We start from the raw sequence: 26,468 nt of genomic DNA on the forward strand, positions 1-26,468 counted from the left end.
CACTCACACAATGTCTCACAGAAGCCCAGGAGCTGGAATGTATAGGCCCTCGAGAAGCGAGTACCTCGTTCCAGGGAAAGCTCTGAGAGAGCGATGGTAACTCACTGATGTAGTTGGCAGCGATGACTTCCAGGCAGAAGAGAGTACCAAGTAAGTCTGGGAACAAGGGCCCTCAAGGAGCGAGTACTGGTTCCAGACTGTCACCTAAAAAACAAAGGAGAGAGCGAGGCCCCCGAGGAGCGGGTACCCCTAGTAAGTCCGAGGAGGTAGAGTAGCTCAGGTAGAGTAACCCTTTCCTTGCTAACTCCATGTGTCAGCAAATTCTAAGACCTTATATATCCGTCGCGGGTGACATCATCTTCGGGGGATGCCCCAGAGGTTCTCGCCATCGCCGGTACTTCTGTCGGGGCCGCGCCGCCGCACGCACGCCCCTAGCCCTCCAGGAAACATGGCAGTTTGCATCATCCAGCCGGTCCAAGGACGCCGGAGGACTTCGGCAGAAGGACGCCGCAGCAGCCAATCTTCCCGTGGACGAAGAGGGAAGCGCCAAAGAGATAAGGAAGGTGGAGAGAGGGCGTCGGGAACCGACGGACAAAACAACGAGAGGCAGCACCATCAGTAATCCATCGCAAAGTATGAAAACTTCCCGCAGCGCCCGAGAAATATCTGCAAAAAATGCAAAGGGACCCGACAGGACTCGGGATCAAAAAAGGAAGACAGCTTTCCACAAAAAAAGAGCATGAGCTTCGTGGAAAAAGAGAGATCCAGCATGGACACGTGGATAGTGGCATGTTGGGCATGCTCAGTGTGTCTGTCAAAGACAAGTTTCTAAAAACTTTTCCAAACGTTTTCCGTGCCGGGCTTCATCTGATGATGTCACTCATGTGTGAGGACTATCATCCTGCTTGTCCTATGAGAAAAGCTAGTTCTTGTTCCACTCTTTCCAATTTTGTAGCCACAAACCACCTCGTTACATGACATATGCATGCTGATAAAGAAGAACGTTCAGGGTGTTGGCCACACAGTTTACTTTGCTTATTTTAATTTTCATCTTTCCAAAGAAAATCAGAAACAGGCCCTGTATTTCTAATGTATCTACAAGTTTAGCCTAGCATGCCTCACACAAAGTCAGCACATCTACAGTAAGTCAGCAAAATGAAAAACGTTATGTGTGGTCTAACTGTAGTAGTGGTATTGTTTTCTCCATGTACCTATGCAACATTCAAACTAATTAATCTTATGCCACAGTCCAAAAATTCATACTTGTAACCTTTTGGGCAAAAAGACATAACTTGCAATAAGATGATAAATACCTTAGGCCTAGATTTATCAAAATGCTATAAATATATCAGAAATAGCGTTGCAATAAAAAAGGAGCATGGTTAGGTTAATTACCCTGCTCCTTCATTGCAATAAATTTTCACTTTACACGCTGGTTAATACATATATGAGATACAGCGAGCGTGCACCTCTGTATAGAGTAAGTCTGACACTCTCTATATATGTACCACTTGTTGGAATCTGTGGGAAGGGAGCGCTCCCGATTCCGGGGAGATGTGTGCCCATGGACCACGACGCGACTGCAGAGAGGAGCTCCGTGGAAGTGCCACGGCGGGCAAGACGTGTCCCAGCATGGGAGGAGCAAGCTGACCTAACCTCTGCCGAACCTGCACGCACCGGTAGAGACCCAAAAATGCAAAGCTGGTCTTGGAGGTAGCCCTCCGGCCACTTGATAGCCCTTTCGAACCTGCCACTGGGTAGCAGTAGATGCGGCAGGAGGTCAAGGACAGGCGAGGTACAGAAGCTTGGAACAAGACGAGACCTCAGCCTTAGACTAGGCTGACGGCTTGAAGAAGGCAAAGAAGGCGAGGAAACTCAGAGGCTCAGATGAAATGAAGACACGTGGAGCTTGGGACTCAGATGAGATGAGGACACTTGAAGACTCAGACGAGACGAAGACGTGAGGTAGCTTCGAACTCAGACATGACAAGAACGTGAGATGGCTTGAAACTCAGATGCAAGATGCTCAGATGTAGGTGGCGATCAGAAGTGGATTCAAGGGAGTCAGGCAAGGATTCCGGATACTCCGATGAGGATTTGGAAATGGGGAAGACTCAGACGAGGATAAGGACTCAGGATACTCAGACGAACACAGAGGCTCAGGAACTAGGAGGAATCCGGGCAGTGCTCAAAGACGGATCCTGCTGGAAGAGGGCTCCAGCCACCAAACTCACGACACCGGATAGAAGCGGATTTACTCCCAGGAAGGTCAGCTGAAGACGAGGTCCGGGGCGAGTGAGCTGAACCTGGAACTTAAGGACTGACAGTACTTCAGGATCAGGACCGGACAAGGACAACAGGAGCAAGACTTGGAACATCAGGATTGGAATGTAGGACATCGGATACGAAGGACACCAGTACCTTGGGACATCAGGAGATCTAGGCGTCGAGATGTCTATGGCATCTGAACATCAGGGACCTCTAGGGAGGAGGATCACAGGGACAACTGGAACACGACAGACGAAGACATCAGGAGGCTGAGACATCTGGACATCCGAAGAGAAGGGGACATCAGGACATCCAGAGATAGGGAGATGTCTGGACATGGAGACACGGAGACATCTGAAGACGGGAAGACATCTGGAGACTCGGTGACATCAGGACATATCGAGACATCTTAAGACAAGAGGACGGGATTCGACGAGAGACCAGAACATGGAATGAAGATGACGACGGAGGTTCAAGAACCATGGACAAAGACAAAGAGGACCAACAAAGAACAGAGTGCCTTGAAGAAGTGAAGAAGGATCATGGAGGACTCCTGGAATGAAAAGCTGGAACTGAAGATCCAGGAGAGGACTGACTCTATGACCAACTCCTTGCGAAGGCAAAGACTGACTGAAGGCTGAGCCCTTTTGTAGGGCTGAAGAAGAAATGCCTCAATGACATCACGAGGAGGAGCCAGAAGGACTGGTCCTTTAAATAGGCTGAAGAGGAGCGGCCCCGTGCCTAAGGAAGAAGGCCGGACCTCGGACAGCGGCCATGCTGTGAAGAGGAGCTGAAGCAGGCCCGAGGCGTCGGAGGCAGCTCCTGCCGCAAAGAAAGAAGACTGAAGATGACGGCGGCTTCCAGGCCGCAGGAAGAGGAGTTCCAGAGCACCCTCCAGGCTGCAGAAGAGGACGGAGATGACAGCAGCGCCCTGGCTGCATGTAGAAGAGCTTCGGCGGTGGCCTCCAGGTCGCAAAGAGGAACAGCTTCGTCGGTGGCCTCCGGGCCGCGAAGAGACAAAGGTGGCGGCACCCAGACCACAGGAAAGCGGCAGGATCGGCGGCGGCCTCCAGATCACGAAGAGGACGATGTCTGTGGCCTTCTGGCCGTGGGATGGATGAAGACGTCAGCGGCTCCATGGCCGCAAGGGAGGGCGCGGTAGAGGTGGTTCCAGGCCGCGACAGAGACGGTGAGCAGCGGCCCACTGCAGAACGGCAGCAGCAGTGGAGGAGGTGTCAGCAGTCTCCGAGCCGCAAGGAACGTTGGAGAGCTGGCAGCAAAGAGGTGAGAGGCTGCTTGTGAGACTAGCTCACAAGCAGAATCGTAACACCAATGTAGAGGGGAACTTTGAATCAGGATGGTTTTCGGAAGTTGGGGGGTTAGGGGGTGATGTTAAAGAAACATTCTGAGATACTCTTAGTAAAACTGACATCACTAAAGATTTTTAGTCATTATAATGGATGAAAAAACTCTCTCTCTAAAATATTTTCTCTGTAATGCAAGCCTATCGCAAGCACAATGCACTGAAAAATAGGTATAGTTATTTCCGGCACTAAATCCTGAGTTGCTGTATCGCACTGGGCGCTACTGGCCCACATTACCATTAACTCTGCCCATCGCATGTGTGAAGGCGCTAACGTAAATTGATAAATGACCCAGTTAGTTTGGCATCCAAATGACTAAACCTTAGATGACCAGGCATTTCAATATGTAGGCAGATGTGAACTGCTGCTGCAGAGATAGTTGTCCTTCTGGAAGGTTCTCCCATCTCCACAGCAGAACTCTGGAGCTCTGTCAAAGTGAACATCTGGTTCTTGGTCACCTCCCTGACCAAGGCCCTTCTCCCCTGATTGCTCAGTTTGGGTGTGTGACCAACTCTAGGAAAAGTCCTGGTGGTTCTGAACTTATTCCATTTAAGAATGATGGAGGCCACTGTGTTTTTCGGGACCTTCAATGCTGCACCAATTTTTTTATACCCTTCCCCAGATTTGTGCCTTGACACAATTCTGTCCCAGAGTTCTCTAGACAATTCCTTCAACTTCATGGCTCTAATTTTGCTCTGGCATGCACTGTCAACTGTGGGACCTTATATAGACAGGTCTATGCCTTTCCAAATCAAGTCCAATCTATTGAATTTACCACAGGTGGATTCCAATCAAGTTGGAGAAACATCTGAAGGATGATCAATGGAAATAGGATGCACCTGCATGTCATAGCAAACGGTGTGAATATTTATGCAAATATGCTTACGTTTGGTTTTTTTTTTATTACTTTGCACAAATTTCTACAAACTTCATTTCGTTTTGTCATTATGGGGTGTTGTGTGTAGACAAAGGATGGAAAAAACATTATCCATTTTAGAATAAGGCTATAATGTAACAAAATGTAGAAAAAGTGAAGGGGTCTGAATACTTTCTGAATGCACTGGATATATTGATAACTAACAATTAATAAGATCTTATAGTTTGTTTCTATCAAAATCTTGGGGACAATGTATTAATATTTCTTACATACTTTGTGATTAAAAATCAATTTTGTGTAAATTATAAAAGATAAGGTAACCAGAAAAGAATCTAGTTTTCCCCAAGAACAATATGGTTACTATAGCTCTGTACTACAAAATGTTTTAAATTTTTACTGGTTAGTATTAGTTTCATGAAACAGACAGCAAATTTAAAAGGGAATTTTAAAAGTGTTTTTGTTTGGTTGGTTTTTTTTTTGCAATCAATGCTGTGGAATTTGTTGCCAGAGAATGTGGTCAAGGCCAGTAGTACAGCTAGGTTTCAAAAGATTTCAACAAGTTTTTGAAGGAAAGGTCCATTAACAGCAAACAGCCAGGTAGGCTTGGGGAACATAACTCTTTACTTCCTGGAGATGGGAGTATACAAAAGGGACTTCTTTAAGTGGCATGGAATGGCTATTGTTTGAGTCAAGATGTTGGGTTCATTAGTCTGACAAGGTATAGTCTCTTAGGATCTTAAGTGTGGAGAACATTTTAAGACATCACATCTTCATTATTATAAAGGGTAAGGAAAATTTTACATTTAATATGAAAAAATGCAGATCTACATTCTTAACTGGGGCATGTGTGACACTCTGCTTGGCCATCACATAGATGAAAATACAGATGAAGAGTTATAAGATGTGCAGCTGGATATTCATGGCCACAGCCGTTTATTAGAGAATTTGACAAGGGAATCTAATTTGGGTGAACAAGCTACTACTCCTAACTTTCCCCTAAGAGGAGTCTTCAGGTGTTTCTATGAATGCTGCATGTAGTTGCTCAAGGCTTCACACCTCATGTCTGCAGTATCTTGTTAATTCAGTGTTTGAAGGGGGACCTGACTAAGCAGACTGCCACACAGCAAGCATCCTCACCTCCCCTCCGGTCAGGGTAATCAGATCCACCGGGTGTCTATCTTGACTCACTTCCTGAGCCTGTCATCCTTATTTATTCAAAAGCCAAGACCCAAGCCCACATAGAGACATAGTAAATGATGGTAGAAACATAGTAAATAATGGCAGAAAAAGACCCAAATGGTCCATCCAGTCTGCCCAGCGAGCTTTCTTTTTTTAATTCTTTTAATTTATTTATTTTAATTCTGTTTATTTAATAACTACACACCTTTATTCCAGCCCTCTGGCCCCTTTGCTACATTAATCCACCTTTTCTTTAGTGCAGTGCTCATGTACCCCAGTGCAACAGGAGTAAAGCATTCAGCATGTGTATGAAAGACTACTAACAAAAACAAACACAAAAAAAAAACTCACCTGCTACCAAACTGGCTGATGATAGCTTTTTAACACCTTCATACTTGTTAATCCAAAAACCCTTGAATTAGTTCTTAATCCAAAAGCCATTAACAAATAGTGCTTTTGGACATCTAGAATGTCTTTTTGAATGGAACATATCGTGCTGGTGTCAATTTTTAAAGATAAATGCCTTGACTTTAAAGAGAATTAAAATAGTCTTAAGATTATTATATGCAAGATAAAATACATAATAAAAACTACAAATTACAAAAGAAAGTACTGTAGAACAATTTGCACCAATGATTAGATAAAGGACTGCAAATATATTCATATGCATTTACCATATTTATTTATGAGCATGCTGTGCCCATGAGTATGAAGGTGCTATAAAGTTATCAGCAGCCAGTTGGTACAGGAGGTTTTTGTTTCTATTGATACATTCAATTTTTTTTCCTCTTGAGACATTTAATTTAATAGGGTATCTACTAACATAGTCATTCTAATTGGCACAAGGCTTGGGGGGAATGAGGCAGTACCCCAGGGCAGGTGATGGAAAAGAGGGAGCCGCTAGGGATGGCAGGATTTAAATCTCCCACAGGCTCTTCCCCTTCCCCACATTATCGTGCCGGCCCTCCGACAAATCAGGGAATGATGGTACATATGAAAACACCCGATGATGAGAGTACCCCCTTGGGGAGATAATTGTGGGGGTGCCTCATCATTGAATAGTGCAACAGGGACACAACGCTGTACCGCACAGCTTGCCGGCTGTGCAGCCCTAAGGTGGGCACCATGACATCAGCACCATGCAGACCCCCCCCCCTCCGACTAACCAGTGAGTAGGATCAAGTCTCCCAGTCAGGTGCACGTTATTGATGGTGCCCGTGCATCTGTGCGGCAGGCCATCGATAAACACCAAGATACACCGACTACCCCTGCTCTACAATGCCACTTCTCGCAATGAAACAGTACACTGGGCCTTAGTTCAACACATCCTGGGCACCACAGGTGGCTAAACAGTGACTTCAGCAGGCCTCTGCCAGCCTGAAGTTTTGTTGGTATGACAGCTGAAGAGCTGAGAAAGGGATGAGAATAACAGCAACACTTGAAAAAATAAAGCATTACTTAAAGCAAAGCCATGAAAAACTGATTATAGCAAATAAGTAGCCAAGCTGGAATCATCAGAAATATCTTTAAACTGTATTTTGTGAATCATATGTTTGCGAAGACAAGGACATGGACAAAGAATTTTAAGTGCTTCCCTCTGTTAAAACAGTGACTAAAAATTAGTCATAACAAACAAGAAGTTCAAAGAGGGTTTCCTAAAGAGATCTGACCAGATACACTATGTACTTCTCACAATGCTTTAAATTATTCAAGACACCTGTTGATAAGCAACCAATTTTGAAGTTGAACTGACACCATCTATATATGCTGGTGATGTAGGATAGACAATGGGATGTAAATATGAGCCCCTCCTAAAATCTTTAAAATAAGTTTCTTTTCCTTTCCTCCAGACTCAATCTTTCTGAATTGACATTTGGTATCTGTGGCATAATTTATTTGACTAATTAAAAAATAACACTCACACATGTTGCAATGCAATATAAAGAAAATATGATCTTACAAAAAGCTTTTGGATCATAATTCATTCATTTACCCCTACTGCTGAAAGTTTAACCTCTGATGTCAAAGTCAAAATCTAGCATGTCATTACAATGTTTATATATCATGACTCAAGAACCGGTGTTTAGTTGTTTTCCAATTAATAATATTGTTCTCAAAAAAATGAGAATCTCTAATCTGTAAATGTATAATGAAATGACTGTTTTATTTTTATCAGTCGGTTTCAGCTTTCTTCTTGAGATGAAACATTTCAGTTTTCTACCAGAACAATGTTCCAATTTTAGGGTCTGTTTAGTAGAAAAGACATATGCTGAGGCAAATAAATGAACTATAAGGAAACTCATATCTTTCAATAGCTGCCCATGGGGCCGATGTAATAAGGTGCGCTGAAGATGCCACGGGTTTCTACATGCATTTTCCCGTACAAAGCCCTATACGGGGATATAATAAGGGTTTTGTGTGCGGGGGAAAAAAAGCACGTATGAATGCACTTATAGACCCACGGTTTTTCCTGCGCGAATGCATGCTAACGGCATGCAAAGGAGGCGATTAGCTAATCATAGGCAATGCAGAGAGCCGCGCTAATACTAATGTGGGTTTTTTACCGCCATGGTCAGGGAACAAGTTAAGTGTCAGTGCTGACTTGTTGGCGTCCGAGCATCCTGAAAACCACCTAGCAGAGCACCAATCTCAGCATCTCAGTGGCCAGCTTAGAAAAGCGCTTTTCTGGGTGACCGAGCAGCCAGCATAGCTAGGCGCTTTTCCTGGCGTCAGAACAGCCAGCTTAGGTAGGTGCTTCTCTAGGCACTTTTCTTGATATCCGAGCAGACAGATTTGCAACCAGCTGAGCACCTAGCTCAGTGACCAAGTAGCCAGATACACAGGCAGAAGAGCGCCTACCTTGGCACCTTAGTGGCAAGATTGGTAATTAGCTAGGCAACTTTCTGGGTGCCCGATCATAAAGATTCACGACCACAAACCAAAAAGGTGGATGGTCTTCATTGAATGACTTATGAGGAGAGACTGAAGAATCTAAATATGTACACCCTGGAGGAAAGGAGGAGCAGAAGTTATATGAACCAGACTTTCAGATATTTGAAAGGTTTTAATGATCCAAAGACAACGACAAACCTTTTCCGTTGGAAAAAAAAATCAGCAGAACCAGGGGTCACGATTTGAAGCTCCAGGGAGAAAGACTCAGAACCAAAAGCAGGGAGTAGCTTGCTTGTTACGACAGTTATTACCCCAAACCAAATAAGCCTGATACTTCACTTTCAATGCATATAAAGCATAGCTCCCTGCTTCAACAGCAGGGGAGAAGGTCTGACACTTCACGCATATCCAGCATAGCTCTCTGCTTCAAGGCAGGGGGGAATGAAGAAACGTGGATCTATATTCAGGCAACAACCAACAAGGACTGAATTACATAGTCTGGATAAACAGATAAGAATGGGTGTAGCTTGCTTATTGCGGTGGTTAATACCCCTAACTAATTAAGCTATTTCACTTAGATGCAATTCCAACACTCTCTCTACATTAATGGCAGGGGTGGAAGGGAAATAGAATAAAAAATGTTACTAAGAGCCAAGAGTAATAGATAAGTATGAGAGAGAAAAAAAAAGTGCGAAAGCTTGCTGGGCAGACTGGATGGGCCGTTTGTTCTTCTTTTGCTGTCATTTCTATGTTTCTATGATGCTACAAGCTCGATGGCATCCCTCGCCAGCGGCTATGGCTGACAATAGCCTCGCCAGCACTCATTAACCCCAATGGTGCATGAATCCAGACGGGGCCTCCAATGCTTCCTGATCCCAGCGGCTCAAGGCCCTCAAGATCATTGGCATCTATGGGTAGGCCAGTGATGGGACAGCACAATGTCCCTCAATGATCTGTCGGGACACCGCCAAGACGCCTCAAGGGCACCAGACCACTATACCGGTATGCCTCTGCATTCCAGGGTGCATTGAGTAAAGGGCAACTCCAGTACTTGATCCATTAAAGGCCGAAGTCCCTGCTGTTCGAGGGCAGCTCTCAAGAGCCCCAGCCATCAATGGCCTTGGGGACGACCAGGGCCCGATGACCTCCATGGCAACCCCGTACCTTGATGACATTGAGGGCATCGATGGTATTGGGCAGCTCCACACCGCAATGACAATGAGGCCACGCATCACATTGGTCCAAGGACCACCTTAACATCAGGGGAAGCCACTCAAGCATCTCTATGGCATTAGGGTAGTCACTCGTGTACCTCGATGGGAGCAAGGGCATCGATGGCACCGAGGCATGGACTGGAGCCGCAGCATCCACGGCATGGAATGGAGCACAGGCATCCATGCAATGTATGGGTCCGCCACCTTGAAGCCCCAGGCGCTCAATGACTCTGGTGCCTCAAGTTTTCAAATGCCTACAGCACAGAAGGCCCTTATGGCATCAAAGGCAGTCATGCACCCCGATGGTATCGACGGTGCCCATGGCGCTCAATGGCAGTCCTGGTCCCCGATGTGGTCCTGACATCGATGTGTCCGTTTAACAATGTGCTGGTCACAGAAGTGCACAGGCAACCGTTACTGGGTGTGGCAATAAGATGCTTGCCCAGTCTCTTTCTCACCCTCTCCCAGAAGCAAGCAGGAGGGCAGGCTGCATCATATAGGGCTCCTGCCTGTGAAGACTAGTTCCTTCGGGTGTGGGGTGGATGAGCTCTCCCCCCAACAGGAATGATATTGGTCCTCGATCTCTTTGTCTGACCTCCATTAATGCCGATCGATCGATGAAACGACATGGAACCCCTGCTTGGGTAGAACTCAGCGGCCTACACAGATCACCCACAGACTACACTCAGTCAGTCCTGCCAGCAGCAGATAAAAGGTACAAAAATGGACAGAGCAAGGAGAGAACATAGAAACTAAACTGCAGGTGCAGAGGAGAGATGAAAAAGAGAAAGAAAAGAAAACTACCATAAGGTAAAGGAAAGAAAACAGCTGCAGGTTTAGAAGAAATCACTTACAAAGACTGTAGAGGAAGCAAGCAAAGCTGAATACCATGAGCACACAGCTCCCGCGACCACAGGGCTCCACAGAAAAAAAAAGAGTGAAGAACTCTGCCTAGAGTGCAGGGGGGTGACTATAGTTGCACATGCTCAGTAGGGCACGTTTGAAAGTTCTAGATTCTTCGAGATCAAAGTTCTGTGCCAGGCTCCATCCGATAATTTCACCCATGTGTGAGGTCTAGCATTCTGCATGTCCTAAGAGAAAGCAAACACTTCAGGCAGTTCACCTTTACCTCAGGCAACACACAGTTTTTAAACCGTAAAATCTTTAAACAAAGATTTCTTTAAGCAGAGAGTCTTAACCAACTTTAGATGTAGCAGGTCTTTGCATATACAGGGACTCCATCAGCTCCCCGGGACCCCTCTAACCCTTCCTTCTAGGCCCTCATATCATATACTCTGTTGAAGGGCTCCTCCCTTCACCCAGGTTTCCCTGCGAGTCTCAAGCTTAAGAGTGAGAGGGCGAGGCTGCAGTGCCTGCTCTTTTAAGGTAGTCTGAGGGAGTCTTCTATACACTCCCTCACATACCTGTATATCCAGACACTTCTAGATCATGTGAAAATCTAACTTTACAGAAGACCAACCAAATTCCTACCTCAACATTCAATGCAAACCCAAAATATGTCTTGTGATTTAACATTTTGATATACTTACTTTGGTATTGGCCATATCGACAATATACTGGTCTCCTTTAACACATTCCATCACCTGGAAGCCATCTCTGTCAAGCACCTTAGCCTGAGAGTTTCCAGCCACAACCAGAATAACATCTCCTGTGCTACTATATTGCAGAGACTTTATCTGATGACTGCAAGAAGAAAAATCAAAATTTCATGTACATACATCATGAAATGATAAATATAAGCTATTCGTGTCAGCATTATTAATCAAAAGGACACAGAACCTCAAAGTAATTTAAAAAAATGTTTAGACTAATGTCATAAAGCACATGGTTTAAGATAATTGAAATTATTGTGAATAATGTTCCTTTTGTTGCCCTTTTTTAAATTATCATAAATACAGTGTCACACTAAGAGGTTAATGAGTTCTTGGGCCGCTGTTAAGTTGATGCAGCCTATCTTGTGTGAGCACAAGATAGGCCTTAACAGGTGGCAGCTAATTCGCCATGAGACAAGGGGGCCGATGTAATAAATTACGCTGAAGCTGCCACGGGTTTTTAAAGTGCATGTACGTGCATTTGTACGTGTTTTTTTCCCCACACAAAGACCTACATAGGTATGTAATAAGGGAATAAAAGCACTTACAAACACCCTTACAGAACCGGGTTTTTCTGTGCGAGTGCATGCTAATGGCATCCAAAGGAGGTTATTATCTATTCATGGTAATGCAGAGAGTCGCATAAGCAGGGAGAAATGCTAGTGTGGGTTTTTTAATGCGGGCTTTTTTTACTGCTACAGTCGGAGCACAAGTTAAGTGACCGCGCTGAATTGGGGGCCATTTTATTCCATTGCTTGCACTGGTGTGGTGTGGTTATGTGTCCATGCAGCTCTGGTGTGATTTCTATGATGGAGATTTTGGATTGAGTCCAGCTGTTCCTGATGCTGTGGCATATCCTGCGGCTTTGCCAAAGGATGAAGGCAGCAGAAGGTTTGGCAGGTGACAGAGGTCACGGCAGGAGAGAATGGATCAGGAGAGAGCAGGCAGAGAAAAGGGATAGTGAGGAGCAGGTTGTTCCGAATGGAACAGGCCACAGAAGGGTACAGAGACAGCAGATATTTCACCAAGGACCACTCTATTGGGGATGCTGGAGTTGGATGTGGACAGGACCTACAGACTGAGCCAGGTTCTTGTGGCCTGGTTTGGTCTCTGTTGGAAACAGGATGCTGGGCTTGATGGACACTTGGTCTGACCTAGCATGGCAAGTTCTTATGTTCTTATGTTCCAGGTCTATCATGAGCCTGTATGAAGAGCTCAGAGAGGACATTAATCCTCTGACAGAACGTAGACAAGCCATCCCAGGCCTGGTAAAGCTGCTTGGAGCCCTTCATTTTCTGGCCACTGGTTCTTTCCAGAATATGATGGTTGTGGTGGCTGGCATGGAGCAATCCACGTTCTCTCATCAATTCACCCAGGTACTGAGGGCCATGCTGAAGAGGGTGAAGCAGTCCATCAGATAGCCACAGCAGCTTCAGGAGTGGAAACAAATGAAGAGAGTGTTTTTCGATATAACTGGCATGTCAAACGTGATGGGTGCTATCGATTATACTCATGTGGCTCTCGCTCCTCCTCACAGAAGAGAGATGGCATACCAGAATCGGACTATGATTCAAATGTTGGTGCCCAAAATGTGAAGAAATATAACACTATATCTCAAACCAAAACTTCACATAAATTCCCTATCTTTGTATGCCATTTACAAGGCCATCATAAAAGGCACTGCCTTCCTCTGAATCATCAGCCATGTTAATATCAACAATTTTTTGATTTTTGTTTTTTTTATATATGCAATTAAAACTTAGCTTGCAAGTGGAATACCGAAGTCCAACCTACCCTCTCCCTCTTGGGTTGAACTTGCAGGTTCTGGCGGGCTGGGTATGAACTAAGCAAGGTCAGTGGCCGGGCTGAGCTTGAGGCAGGCAGATAGCAAAGCAAAGTCAAGATCTAGGCTGAGGTCAAGACACAGAAAAGGAGTCCAGTGGGGAGAACACAACAGGACAGACAGGAGCGAGCAAGGCAAGAACACATAGGAACTAAACATGAACGAGGCAGGAACACATTGGAATGAAGCAGAAATGAAGAGAGGAACATGCTGTAGCAACCAGCATTGCGAAGGCACTGGATAGTAGTTCTGAGTTTCCCTTTATACTAGGCAGGATGTGATGTCATCTGTGCTTGTGACAGGAAATCTTGCCCACAGGACCTATTGAAAGAGCTCAGGAGTTGCAGCATGATTCCGGAGGCGCTTCAGACTAGAGATGAAGGGTGTTACAGTACCAACCTCCCCCTTAAGCCTCCTCGGCTTAGGTTTATAGGCAAAGAGTTTGTGAAACCTCGGGGTCAAGAGAGGGACTTGGCATTATCTGCTGGTCCACAGGAGTCCTCCTCTGGCTCATATCCCTTCTAAGGAATCAAATATTAAAGTTTACCTCACAGTCCTTTGGCATCCAGAATTTCTTCAACTTCAGATTTTGGGTCAGACTTCAAGGATACTGTGGTGGATGCAGGTGATCTCCTGTATTTCCAGTTAAGGACCACTGGTTTTAATAGTGAAACATGAAATGCCCTGTGAATACATAGAGAAGCAGGCAGCTTCACCTGATATGTGACTGAACCAATCTATTTCAGGATAGGATACGAGAAAATGAACCAAGGAGCGAACTTTGTGGATGGGAATTTCAAACAGAGGTGGTGTGTACTTAATCAGACCAGAGTTCCAGGCAAGAGTGATGGTGCATAAAGCCTTCTTTTATCCATGCTCCTTTTAAAATTTTTGGCAGCTTTGCAAAGAAGTTGAAGATTTTTTTTCCCAAAGGTCCTGGGGTCAGTTGCAGTCTGATTGGCCACTGGTGTTGCTGTAGATAATAGCATTGGCAGGGACACTTTGGGGGGGGGGGGGGTCTCCCATAGACAATGAAGAAGGGTGATGCTTCTGTAGGTTACTGGGTGAGATTATTGTAAGTGAATTCTGCCCATAGTAATAATTGGGCACAGTTATTCTGTTGCTCCGAAACGTAGGCTCTAAGAAAGGCTTTCAAGGTTTCGTTGATTCTTTCAGCGAATCCTTTGGATTGGGTTGATATGCGGAGGAAAAAAAATCAAGGGATAAGTTGAGTTTGGCACAAAGATTCCTCCAAAAATTCAAAGTAAACTGGAACACTCCCCCCCACCACCACCGGTTGCTAACTAGCTCACTATCGGGTCTATCCTGTACCGAGCGGTAGGAAGAGCTGCGTTAGTGCCTGCGGCACCCGCGGTTGCCGCACGCACAGTGCAGCACACCTACCACTCGATCCTGAACATTAATTTTATGTAAATGTAAACCGCGTCCGTGAAGCCTTAGGCCCGCGCAACCCATTTTATTGGATAGAGCGCCTATACAGTATCCTGGGTGCGCGGGCCTAACGCTTCACGCCACGCTGGTATCTGTCATTTCAAATGTCATTTGAAATGACAGATACCAGGAAGTCGGGACTGCCAGTCCCCCCTCCCCTCCTCCCGAAGCAGGGCGCGAAAAGCAGCCTTGCTCCGGGAGGAGGGGAGAAGGGACACTGACAGCGGCGAAGCAAAAAAAAAAAAAAAGCGAAAAAACCAAAAGCTAAAAGTAAGTTGCTTCGCTGCTGTCAGTGTCTCTTCTCCCCTCCTCCCGGAGCAGGGCACGAAAAGCAGCCTTGCTCCGGGAGGAGGGGAGAATAGACACTGACAGCGGCGAAGCGAAAAAAAACCAAAAGCAATTTTGGTTTTTTTTCAAAATTTTGGTTTTTTTCCAAAAGCGACAATTTTGGTTTTTTTCCAAAAGCGACTTACTTTTGGGATCTGTCAATATCCCAAAAGTAAGTCGCTTTTGGACACCTGCACAACTTACTTTTTTTTGCAGCCATCAGCAGGAACACATGGCGATCGTGGCTCCCGTAGCTCCTCCTGACGAAGATGGCCGCCTGCACGGGGGAAAGCGTGCAATTGGCCGCTCAAGACATGGCGTCACATCCCGTGACGCCAAACGTCGTGACGTCACGTCTTCAGCGGCCAATTGCACGCTTTCCCCTGTGCAGGCGGCCATCTTCGTCAGGAGGAGCTACGGGAGCCACGATCGCCATGTGTTCCTGCTGATGGCTGCAAAAAAAAGTAAGTTGTGCAGGCGTCCAAAAGCTGTATTATAACCTGGAAAAAAAACCAAAATTGTCGCTTTTGGAAAAAAACCAAAATTGTCGCTTTTGGAAAAAAACCAAAATTTTGAAAAAAAAAACAAAATTGCTTTGGTTTTTTTTCGCTTCGCCGCTGTCAGTGTCTATTCTCCCCTCCTCCCGGAGCAAGGCTGGAAAAGCAGCTCCGGGAGGAGGGAAGAACTGACAGCGGCGAAGCAACTTACTTTTTGCAGCCCCCTCCGGACATCGGAGGGGGGCTGCAACGTTTTTTTCGCTTTTTTTTTTTTTGCTTCGGGAGGAGGGGAGAGGACTGGGGCTGCCACGGAGACTGGCACCCACGATCGCGGCCGGGGCAGGTGAGCGGGGGCTGGGGGAAAGCTTGCCACCTACCCTTACCCCTGCCTCTACTGCAGGGGTCAGGGTAGGCGGTAAGTTTGCAGGTTAAACGCGCGACAAAACGGCAGGGAAAGATAGCGATAGTCCGAGCGCGGGTTACGGGATGCTAGGGAATAGCTAAATCGCTCGTTTGCATGCAATATCCATGCCGCGTGCAGAAGGGGTTGGCCGGGGATTTTAGGACGCGGTAGGAGTAGGTTATAGTGGATTCGGGATCGCAGGAAGGGATAACGCGGCCGGAAAGTGAGTAAAACACGGCTTAGGTGCAGGGTAAACGCGGCCGCACTTTACAGGATAGACCTGTATGTGTTCCAGTAAGCCATGCAATCAGAAGATCTCCTTGAAAGAGTGACGTGCAAGTTTGGCTGCATATGGTACAGAAGGTAGAGGAATGAAATGTGTCATTTTCGAAAAGCGGTCCACAATCATCCATATGACTATATAGTCCCCTGATGGGGAAGATCCATAACGATGTCAGTGGATATCTAAGTCTACGGTTTCTCAGGCACTGACAGAAATTGCAGAAGCCCCCAAAGGCATTGGTGGGATAATTTGTTGTGGACACAGTTAAGGCAGGAGCCCACATATGTCTGGATGTCTTGAACCATTCGAGGCCACCAGTATTGGCAAGAAATCAATTTTGTGTTCTTTTGGATGCCCTGATGTCTGCCCAGTTTGGAGTTGTGACTGCCACTTGAGGACCTTTTCTCTGAGATGGGTAAGTACTACTGTTCTGCCAGCTGGCATGGAGAAGGAAGTGGTGGTGAGAATCTTGGCAGGATCATTGGGGTTCAGTGGAGGTATCTGCAGAATCAAACGAGCGGGATAAAGCATCTGCTTTAGCATTCTTCTCAGATGAAAGTCAAACCAGGTAAAGAATAGGGACCAGCGAGCTTGGCAGGAATTGAGTCTTTTGGCTTCCTGCAGGTAAAGAAGATTTTTATGGTCCATTGTGATAGTAACATGATGTTTGGCCCCCTTGAGGTGTCACCATTCCTCGAGGGCGAGCTTCATGGCCAAAAGCTCCTGGTCCCCAATAGTGTAGTTCTTTTCAACAGGAGAGAATTTCCAGGGAAAGAAGGAACAAGGTTGAAGTTTGCCATCCAGAGCTACTTGCGAAAGAATCGCTCCTGCTCTGAGTCTGGTTGTGAAGATCGCCTTAAATTGTTTAAAGGCTCAAATGACATCCTCTGGCCAAACGTTAGGTTTAGCCCCCTTGCAGGTTAAGGCTTTAAGTCGTGCAGGGAGCAAAGAATAGTGTGGATACATTGTCGGTATTAATTAGTGAATGCCAGGAAATGTTGTAGGGCTTTGAGTCCTACTGGACAGGTCCATTCTCAGATGGCTGAGAATTTGGCTGGATCCATCTTCAACCATTGTATGGAGATGATACAGCTCAAGAAGGGTAACTCAGACTTTTCAAAGGAACATTTTTCCAATTTAGCATATAGACGGTTGTCTCGAAGTTGTTGGAGGACTGTACTGACCTGTGAACAATGCTGAGCAAGTGTCCAAAAGAAAATTAGAATGTCAAGTTAAACCAAGACATATCTAAAGAAGTTTCCTGAAGACCTTGTTCACAAAGTGTTCCTCTTGTTCAAGGATGTCTTCTGCCTGAAGAATGCACTGTGCTTCTCGTAGACCCACTGTACCAGAAGATCCTTCTGGTGTTCTGTAGAGAAAGCATCACATTGATGCTGCTTCTCCTCTATCTGCTGGCTGGTGGTTCCCGCCTGCTTCTCACTCCCAGATGACCAGGGTGGGTCCCTACCTCCCTAAGTGCTATTCCCAATACCTGCTTCCTCCCCCCCCCCCCCCCCCCCCGATTCTGACCCCTCCATCCACTTTCTTTTCTTTCCCCCTCTAGCTCATGCACACTACTCTCCTCACATCCCATCTCCCCCCTAGCTACATTCCACACTCCTCCTATCCTGTCATCACTCATACACCTGTAAAGCTCATCTGCTCCCTCACTCACACTCCCTCTGTCCCACTCTGCTCTTTCCAAAGGCACAAACACCCACTCTGATCCTAAACACAAAAGTGGACAAAAAAACAGTTGTCCAGGCAGACAATCACAGACCAGCAATCACGTGTTCTAAAGATTCACTCAAGAGCACAAAGACAAAAGGATGGGAAACAGCAAGGGAAAACCAAGCAGCACAAATGACACTATTCAGCAATCGCAATTGAAGAACCACCAACTCCAAAACCAAGAAAACCTCTAAACACTCATGCCAAAGCTCACCTACCACCACCTAGCTCTGACAAAATGGTCCTGGAAGAAGCTTTTATTTTCATGCAAGGAAGAGTATCCAAGAAAATAGATGGTTATCTGTGCACCACAATCACACCACGAGTCAGGGGTCAGCCTAGGTCACAGGGAACACTGCAGCATTTTTCAAACTTACTGCAGTTTTCTGCATGTCGGTTTTAATGCTGGTTTTGGTGCGCTTTTTGGGCTTACTATGGATACTTGGCTCCAGTTTCATTTTCTACCACTTGTTTATAGAATAAAGTGGGAATGCTTGTTTTTAACGCACACAGCATTAAAAATCAGCACTAAAATTTTACAATGGTTTTGGTGTGGGTTTTATTACATCAGCCCCTGTCTTAAAGAATTAGTGATATCAAGAGTCAAAATGTAGTGTACAAACAAGGACCTCCTTGTTTTTCCCTTGCTGTTTCCCCTTGTTTGTACACTACATTTGAACTGTATGTTTAGAATTATGCACAACTGATGTGTGCTTACTTATAAATAAAATCCTTTTTGTTAATGGTTATTGTCCAGTGCATCGCTTGCCACACATTATTTTCTTGTTGTAATACCTCAATTCAACCATCTTGATAAACAAGATTTAGGACGGTATTTGCCTACCTTTTCATGCCCAAGACACACTTACATTTAAAAAAAAAAAAAAAAAGGAGTTGTGTGGCACACCAGTCTCCAAACAGCAGGCAGTATGGACATGGAGAGGACTCTTATGGCCAAAAGAAGAACTAGGGAAGCTCTGAAAACTTCACCAGTCTCTCTTCCAAATTTTAAAATAAAAGGAGAAAGGGGGGGGCGGAAACCTACATGAGCGATCACAAATGGCCTGCTCTCTCTATGTACAAGTGCAGGATAAGGGAGATGTTTCTGAGGTGTGGGTAGTGGCACCATTAGTTGCCCTGGCTGCTGCATGTGGCTATCAGAGCTCCTCTATCACTGCTGCTCCAGACACTCAGAAAGAGTCACAGCAAAGCTCAGTGCACACTCTCCCCATCTCTCTCAATTTGGGGATAACAGAGAGGCTGGAATGACTCAAAGGAGGAAAATGAGGCAGTGCTGTGCACAATGTGTGCGCCAAACAAGCAGGGCCAAGCTACACCGCCGAGCATGGTGCCTATGAATTACTACACTCTTGGGTACATGATGTAGCTAGGAGGAAGAACATATGAACATAAGCTGCCATAGTGGGTTAGGCCAAGTGTCCACCAAGACCAGCATCTTGTTTCCAACAGTGGCCAATCCAGAATATAAGTACCTGACAATTACCCAAACAGTAAATTGATCCCATGCTACTAATCCTGGTAATAAGCAGTGGCTATTACCTAAGGGTCTTTTCTATAATAGACCCTAGATTATGAAACACTGTGCCCGATGATGTTCATAGAACACAAGATTATCTTAAGTTTTGAAAAATAAGCGAAAGCTTTACTTTTTACTTAGGCATTTGCTGATCTAAGAGGGTCAATATGTAAGCTGATCTTAACTCTTTAAATGTCTTTTATTTAGCCCTGTTCTTATTTTTTGTCTGTTTTATTTATGCATTTTATGTACGTATGTTGTAATCCCCATTGAATATTTTTAGAATTCTGGAATATAAAAAAGATAAATAAGTCAACTTGACTAACAGAAGTCAAGAGGCATTCATGATTACATATGTTCTCAAAAAGGTGCTCTTATATGATTAAATGCCATCATTGGTGTCTCTTGCTGTGGCGAGGTGCTGAGAGCGGAGCCCAGGTATTGATCTGGATCTCAGAAAGGTGACTTTTCTGTGGCACACCTAATCTGGCACTCTGATTGGGAAACACTGATTTAGGATATAAACCTATCTTGTAGGCCCTAGCAAATTTCATACATCTTTTCAATCAGCTAACACTTAATCTTTAATTTCAGTTCCACAATATATATATACAGCAGCTACCAAGCGTGTACTTAATTTCCAAGAAAGAAGAGTAAGCTGGCTTGCCTTCTTTGCATCCATTAATTGTAGAACAGTGTCAGTCAATATTACTGGCTTGGAATGGACTTCTAACAAGGTAGTCTAAATGTATCACCTCACTAAATTATAATGCTCCCTCAAATAGGAATAAATTAAGATTCCAAAATCTTCCAAAATGAACATAAAACATAATGATAGTGTAGGGAATATCCCAATTCTTGCTAACAGCTAAGATGGACTCGCTGATGTCAGAAAAATGAACATTGGCCTGTATGGTTATCTGCAGCCAAATGCAGATATATGAGAGAGAGAGACTTTGCAGTTGCTGTGTACATGACCAGCTTGACAGATTTATACACCTTGCCAGCCTGGATGGAGCTGGTGAGGCCAAGAGAAACATAAGGACTATTGGTGCTGTGTGAATCTGTCCAGCCAGAACATTAGGGGCCTCTCTTTACGGCTCTGGGGCCAATCAGGGAGCAGGAGTTATTAGATGTGAACAAATGGTAGTTGTCATGCTGGCCCCTCTCTGAACCTGGAGAAAGAAACAAAAAGCTCTGAAAACACAGAAAGCCACAGCCTATAAAAACCTTGTGTATTCACCTGACCATGCAAGAAGTTGCTGAATTATGCATAGCTGAGCCCTTAAAAGCAGCAAGAAGCAAGCACTCAGGGTCATTGTTACCCACCCAGAAGATGAACCATCCGAGTGCTGCTGCCTCCCCCCATACCCTGGACAGAAGTAACTTAGAGAGACAAAAAGGACAGCAGAGCCGATCCCGCACGCTACAGGTATCCAAGACTGGAGAGTTGAACAACCCCTATTGCTTCAGTGGCAGAGGTTGCCATCTCTAGCTCCATGCTGAAGACTGAGAAGGGCCAAGACCACCAGACCAAGGACCCAGAGAGCGTGTGTCACTGCAAGTCCCATATTGGTGAGAAACTGTGGGCTCTAATCCTGGTTTAGTGGGTTATAAAATTAAGACTCTTTAGCCCTTACCCATTGCAAGTCCAGGCTAGAGAGATGTGATGCTAGCATTTATTTTGTAAAATGATAAACAATGGATGTCAAGCATGCTTTTGTAACTATTGTTTTCTTATTTCTGTTTCCTTAATGATAAGTGCTATCCCTGCTTTAGTGTCATTACAGTAGCCCATAAATAAATAAGATTTTACTTAGACAAACAGTCTGCAAGTGTATCATATATTAATTGGAGAGATCACTAGAAAAAGGAAGCAGTGTGCAGGGGGGTAAGACCCAGAAATCCCCCAACATTAGTACTTAATATACTAAATTTTGAGTTACAGTTACTTTGCCAATTAGTTTAACAACATGAAAAAAAGCACCTTTGTGACAGAGTAAAATGTGTGCAGATATCAAAGAATTTAGAATCTACACAGTTTGAAGTTTTTGAATCAGTTAGTTCATGCTATATTCCAATTCAAAAAATATTTAATACACACCATTCACATGGCTGAAGTGATCGAAATGCCTGGAGGGATGCATCCATTCCAGCAAAATCCCAAAATTTAACATCATAGTCATAGCCTCCAGTGACCAAACGAGCACCTGAAGGATCCAATCCCAAAGCAGAAACCTATGCGAACAAAAGAAATAATTTATTTATAGCATACTTAAAATATTTTTATATAAGTCCCTATATAAAATCTCAATGCAACAGACACAATAAAACAGCAGATACACAGACATTCTGTTTAAAAAAAAAACAACAACAAAGAACCAATCAGAATTCTGAATATGTGTATCATAGGAAGCAAGTCTATTGCACTGGATTTCCATTCATACTAAGCCAAGTTTTCTCAATCATTCTGACTGTTTAAAGCAGCCTGCAAGATGGAAGCGGTCTAAGATTAGGTTTTAAAATGATGATCAGCACTGCTGGCCTTATACACCAAAACTCCATATAACAAATTCAAATATAAAGCAACTCAAAACACCCACCATAGCTTTAAAGGATTGACTCAACGGTATAATATAGCAAAACAAAATGTCATAATATATTGCTGTCATTAGCCCCACATAAACTTGCTTAAAGTATAAAGGAATATAATCATTTAGCATTGGTCATTTCAACCAGAATGAAGTTTTTGTAATCTCAACAGCTTTACAGGATTTGCGCTATGATCAGGAAACTGTATTTAAACCCACCGACAAAGATAGTGGTAATGGACACAAAACGATGTGAGTCAGAGATTAAGAGACAGGTACATGATACAACATTCTATTTCCCATTAAAAGAAGACCCTACGAAATACATATATTAACATGTATTATTTCTGCTTTTGAGCAAAGCTGGATCATGAGGAAAGAAAAGGATTTTTTGATGGTTCCGGCTCTGATTGTACCAGTTATTAAACCTACCCAAGACTCATAAGGATTTAAATAATCCATCTGGTAGACCAATTATTTCTACAAAAGCGCTCTTCTAGAGTTCCTTTCTATATTTGTTGATAAATTTCTTTGTGGTTTTGTCCCTTTGATACCTCCATATATCAGAGATTCTGTGGACATAATCTCAATATTAGCATCTTTATTGGTTCCTTTCGGAAGAATAATTTTGGTTACAATAGATATAGATTCACTCTATACCAATATCCTTCAGGATGCAGCCCTTGAAGTGATACATTTGAATTTAAAGACACGTTTTAGACCCATTCAGTTGCCTATACATTTTTTGTTAAAGGTGGCATCTTTTACTTTGAAAAATAATTTTTTCATGTTTAATAATCACATTTTTCATCAAATCAAGGGTATGAGTATAGGGGCCATAATAACATCTGATATACAGTAGCCAACTTATGCATTGTTTGTTTGTTTTTTTAAACAGTGGCCTGCCCTGTTCAACAATATATTATGGCTTGGCATTGATTTATTGATCTTTTTATGATATATTCAAACAATGAAACATAGCTTAATACTTTTTTTGAATTAATGAACGCTCTACAACTAAAGATTTTAAACAGCAGGCTAAGGATATAAAGGTATGCTTTATTGATCAGGGTTATCCACATAAATATGTAAAGCTTGCACATACCTGCTGTAATGACGGGACGGACATAGGACGCCCCGTGACCAGCCTACTCACCCCAGGATGCTGAGCTGAATTCTGGCAGCATGGACACTGCCCCAATGCTACTCCCTGACTCTGCCTTTAGGCATGCATGCACACCATCCAATGAGGGCTGCCCTCTCCGTTAGAATCAGTTTGGTTCCTGGTAAGAACTAGAGAGGGGTAAAATTGGCACCTTGATTCCAAAGTCCACCGTGCCCTCCGTTAAGGAGCCTATCCCTACTTCTACAGCTGAGCAGAAATAAACTAACTGACAAAGAGAAGCAAAGGTAGTGCGCCTAAACCTTTGTCTCCATTGTGCTGGCCAGGGACACTTGCTACATGATGTCTTGAAAAGTCAGGAAAATTTAGGACCTAAGGTCAAGCAGAGAGGCAACCCTAAATCATACTTCAGTCTCTCCCCAGCTGTTACTTTCTGTTACTCTCAAGCGGGATACCACAGATAATTGTGGACACTCCGGAGCCACAGGAAATTTTATTGAGGACACTGTAGTGCTGCCACATAACCTACCAGTGGTGCCCTTAGTGCTCCTGGTAAGGAGTTTCCTCAGTTTATGGAGAGCCTCTTCCTGGTTGCCTGACACTAATGATGACCTGCTGATTCTGCAAATTAGAGCTCTACATAAAGAACCGCTCTCCTTCTTTGTTCTACCAAGGGCAGTAAACCTGATCATCCTGGGCCTGTTGTGGCTGGACAAGAACAACCCCACTATCAACTGGCAGATGCTGGGGATCTCGGTACCAACAGAACTGTCTATGGGCAGTTTCCCTGCCCATGTCCATTGCTAGAACCTCCATGCCACTCCTTTCAGGGCTTGCATCAGAGTATGCCACATTTGCGGAGGTCTTCAGCAAGAAGGTGGTGGAAACATTGCCACCACACAGGTCGCACAACTGCGCATCAACTTCCTGAAAGGAGTGGGCTTCTTTGTTGGAAAAAAGGATGGGTCTCTGTGCCCTTAAATAGATTGCAGAGGCCTGAATGCCATTACATGTAACCACTGGGTGGTGTCCCATCTTTTTCTCTTTGATTTCTTTTTTCACAGAATTTTTCTTCCAGATTTTTGCCCAACTGAAAAACCTGGCTAGTGGGTTTGTTTTGCATTGAGATGTTAGAAAAAGTTTTAAATAGGGATGCTGATGGATCTATGTTTTCCTCATTGCCGCTATTATTAGCATCTATTTCACAATGATTTATTACATTGAATTGTTTTAAATATGGAAAGGAGTACTGACACCATGTTTATTGATGTTGTTCACAATACGAATAGGTACACCTTACTTAAAAAGTGAGTAACAAGATTCAGATGTGACCCACGTTATTCATTCTAAGAAAATATAACACTACATACAGGTATTTTTGACATAACACAATTTAACACACATGTGCTTTCTGTAAAAACACAATTTATGTTTTATTGTGGTTCTTATATATGTTTTATGTATTTTATAAGTTTAATGTTTGTATCTTTCTGAGTTATTTTAAGTTTATATTCACAAGTATTTTTTAATATATTATCAGTCATTTTTTTCTTGTGTCTGTGCATGTATTACATTGATTTGAATTTATTTTTACTCTTATTATTTATTATTAATGCCTCTAGGCAAAATTTATGTTCTGTTTCAATGTAAACCAATGTGATCTGTATTTCATACAGGAACACCGGTATAAAAAAAATCTAAAAATAAATAAATAAATGACACTTGTGATGTCTTCACATATTTGTTTTTAAATGTTTTTAATTAAATTATATGATTGTTTTAAATACAGTAGCCCCTAAGGCAGCTCTATTTGTAGAGCGAAACTCAGCCAGAGTCAGGCCTATATACTGTATGAATAAAGCTTTTTGCATATAAACCAATCTCATCTTTTTTTTGATCGCTACATACCTGGTGACTGATTACATCATTCAAGCCAAAGAAGGAAGGACAAGCCACGGGGATTGTGTCATCCCACTTGACTAGTCTTATATTCTTTGACAAAGATCTGGGGTTGTGTAACCCAACCAGGATTTCATTGTGAGAAGATTTATGGCAGGATGGGTCAAGGGAGTTGGGACAATATGCAACTGGTCTGAAAAGCAAGGCATTTTGGTGAAAATATGGCATGCTTTGCTGGCAGTGCATTATTTGCCTTTTGAGACTGGCCTTTTTCAGCTAGACTTACAAGTGGCTAGATCACTCCAAATCAAAGAGCTAGTGGTGGATCAACGGCATGCAGCAAGCAGAATGGTTTGCTGGTTGAATCGGGCCAAGAGATTTATTCATCTTTGGGGTACTAGGGCCCCTGGTCAATTGTCCAATTGGCAATCATGCTAAAGGGCATGGAACATTTCTTAGTATAGCACGACCTGTTCCCAATTACACAGTTTTCTTCTCTATATAAGTGATGTTCAGTTGCCATAAGTGCCACAGCCTACTTGGTATTCATTTATTTGGACTGGTGCTACTACTGGTGATTAACAGAGAGGACTTGATGTTGAAAATCAGTGGCATTTACATCTTAGCTTCAAAGTATTCAGCAGGGAATTGCAGTCAGTGTTCTAATTTTCTTGTCTGGTTTTTGCAAACTTCTTCAAACAGCCATTTTGGGCAGGAAAGCATGCATTGCTGAGGCCATACAAGAATAACCTGGGTCCTGCAGCAAGATATGCTCAAGTCTGTTGGATAGGCAAATGAAGAAGCACTGGGAACAACCAACACCTTTTCTGAAACAGCATGTATTGAAAAATCCCAATGCCTTGATAATTCATTTAGGAGGAAATCATCTTGGTAACTTGTCTTGCCCAAGTTATGTTTATTTTTATTAGATATTGCAAATACAAACAATAACTTAAAGTACCTGTTGCCCAATTACACTTATGAGAAGTATCTGTACTATTTTTGCAAAATACGCTTTCCTTTGAGAGTAGTATATTTTCCTCCAGAATTCATAAGAAGTTTCCCTAAAGTTTGCACTTTCAGTGGTTTTAACAATCTGCTTCAAATTATTAATAAAATGCTCAGTTGGTTCATCAAATGAAAGAACTCGTTTCCATTTATTTACAGGCTGTTAACTCAAAAATGTCCTCTGTTTAATCCAATGCTCCCGTATGGCCAGATATTCTTTGTCTATTTGCTTCATTTGGAGCCAGAAAGATGCTATTCCCTTCTAATCCCACTTCTTAAATATGTTATCCATCCCTGGAGAAAAATCTCCCTCTAAAAGGGAGCAAGAGAGTCTCTCTGGAATTGCAGTGGAGTATATGAGATAGAT

At 43.7% G+C, this 26,468-nt stretch overlaps 1 protein-coding gene across 5 annotated transcripts in view; it reads right to left on the reverse strand.

Annotated features, from left to right (window-relative positions):
* Window positions 1-26,468, reverse strand: part of WDR70 (WD repeat domain 70) — a 587,030-nt gene that overhangs the window by 473,884 nt on the left and 86,678 nt on the right. For all 5 annotated transcript variants that reach the window (XM_029578603.1, XM_029578594.1, XM_029578568.1 and 2 more), the window contains exons 7-8: window positions 21,585-21,718; window positions 11,345-11,498 (exon numbers count right to left, since the gene is read on the reverse strand). In XM_029578603.1, the coding sequence (XP_029434463.1) occupies window positions 11,345-11,498; window positions 21,585-21,718 (288 nt within the window). The remainder of the gene's footprint in view (window positions 1-11,344; window positions 11,499-21,584; window positions 21,719-26,468) is intronic.

Source organism: Rhinatrema bivittatum, chromosome 1, assembly GCF_901001135.1.
Source record: "Rhinatrema bivittatum chromosome 1, aRhiBiv1.1, whole genome shotgun sequence".
Classification (NCBI taxonomy): Eukaryota; Metazoa; Chordata; class Amphibia; order Gymnophiona; family Rhinatrematidae; genus Rhinatrema; species Rhinatrema bivittatum.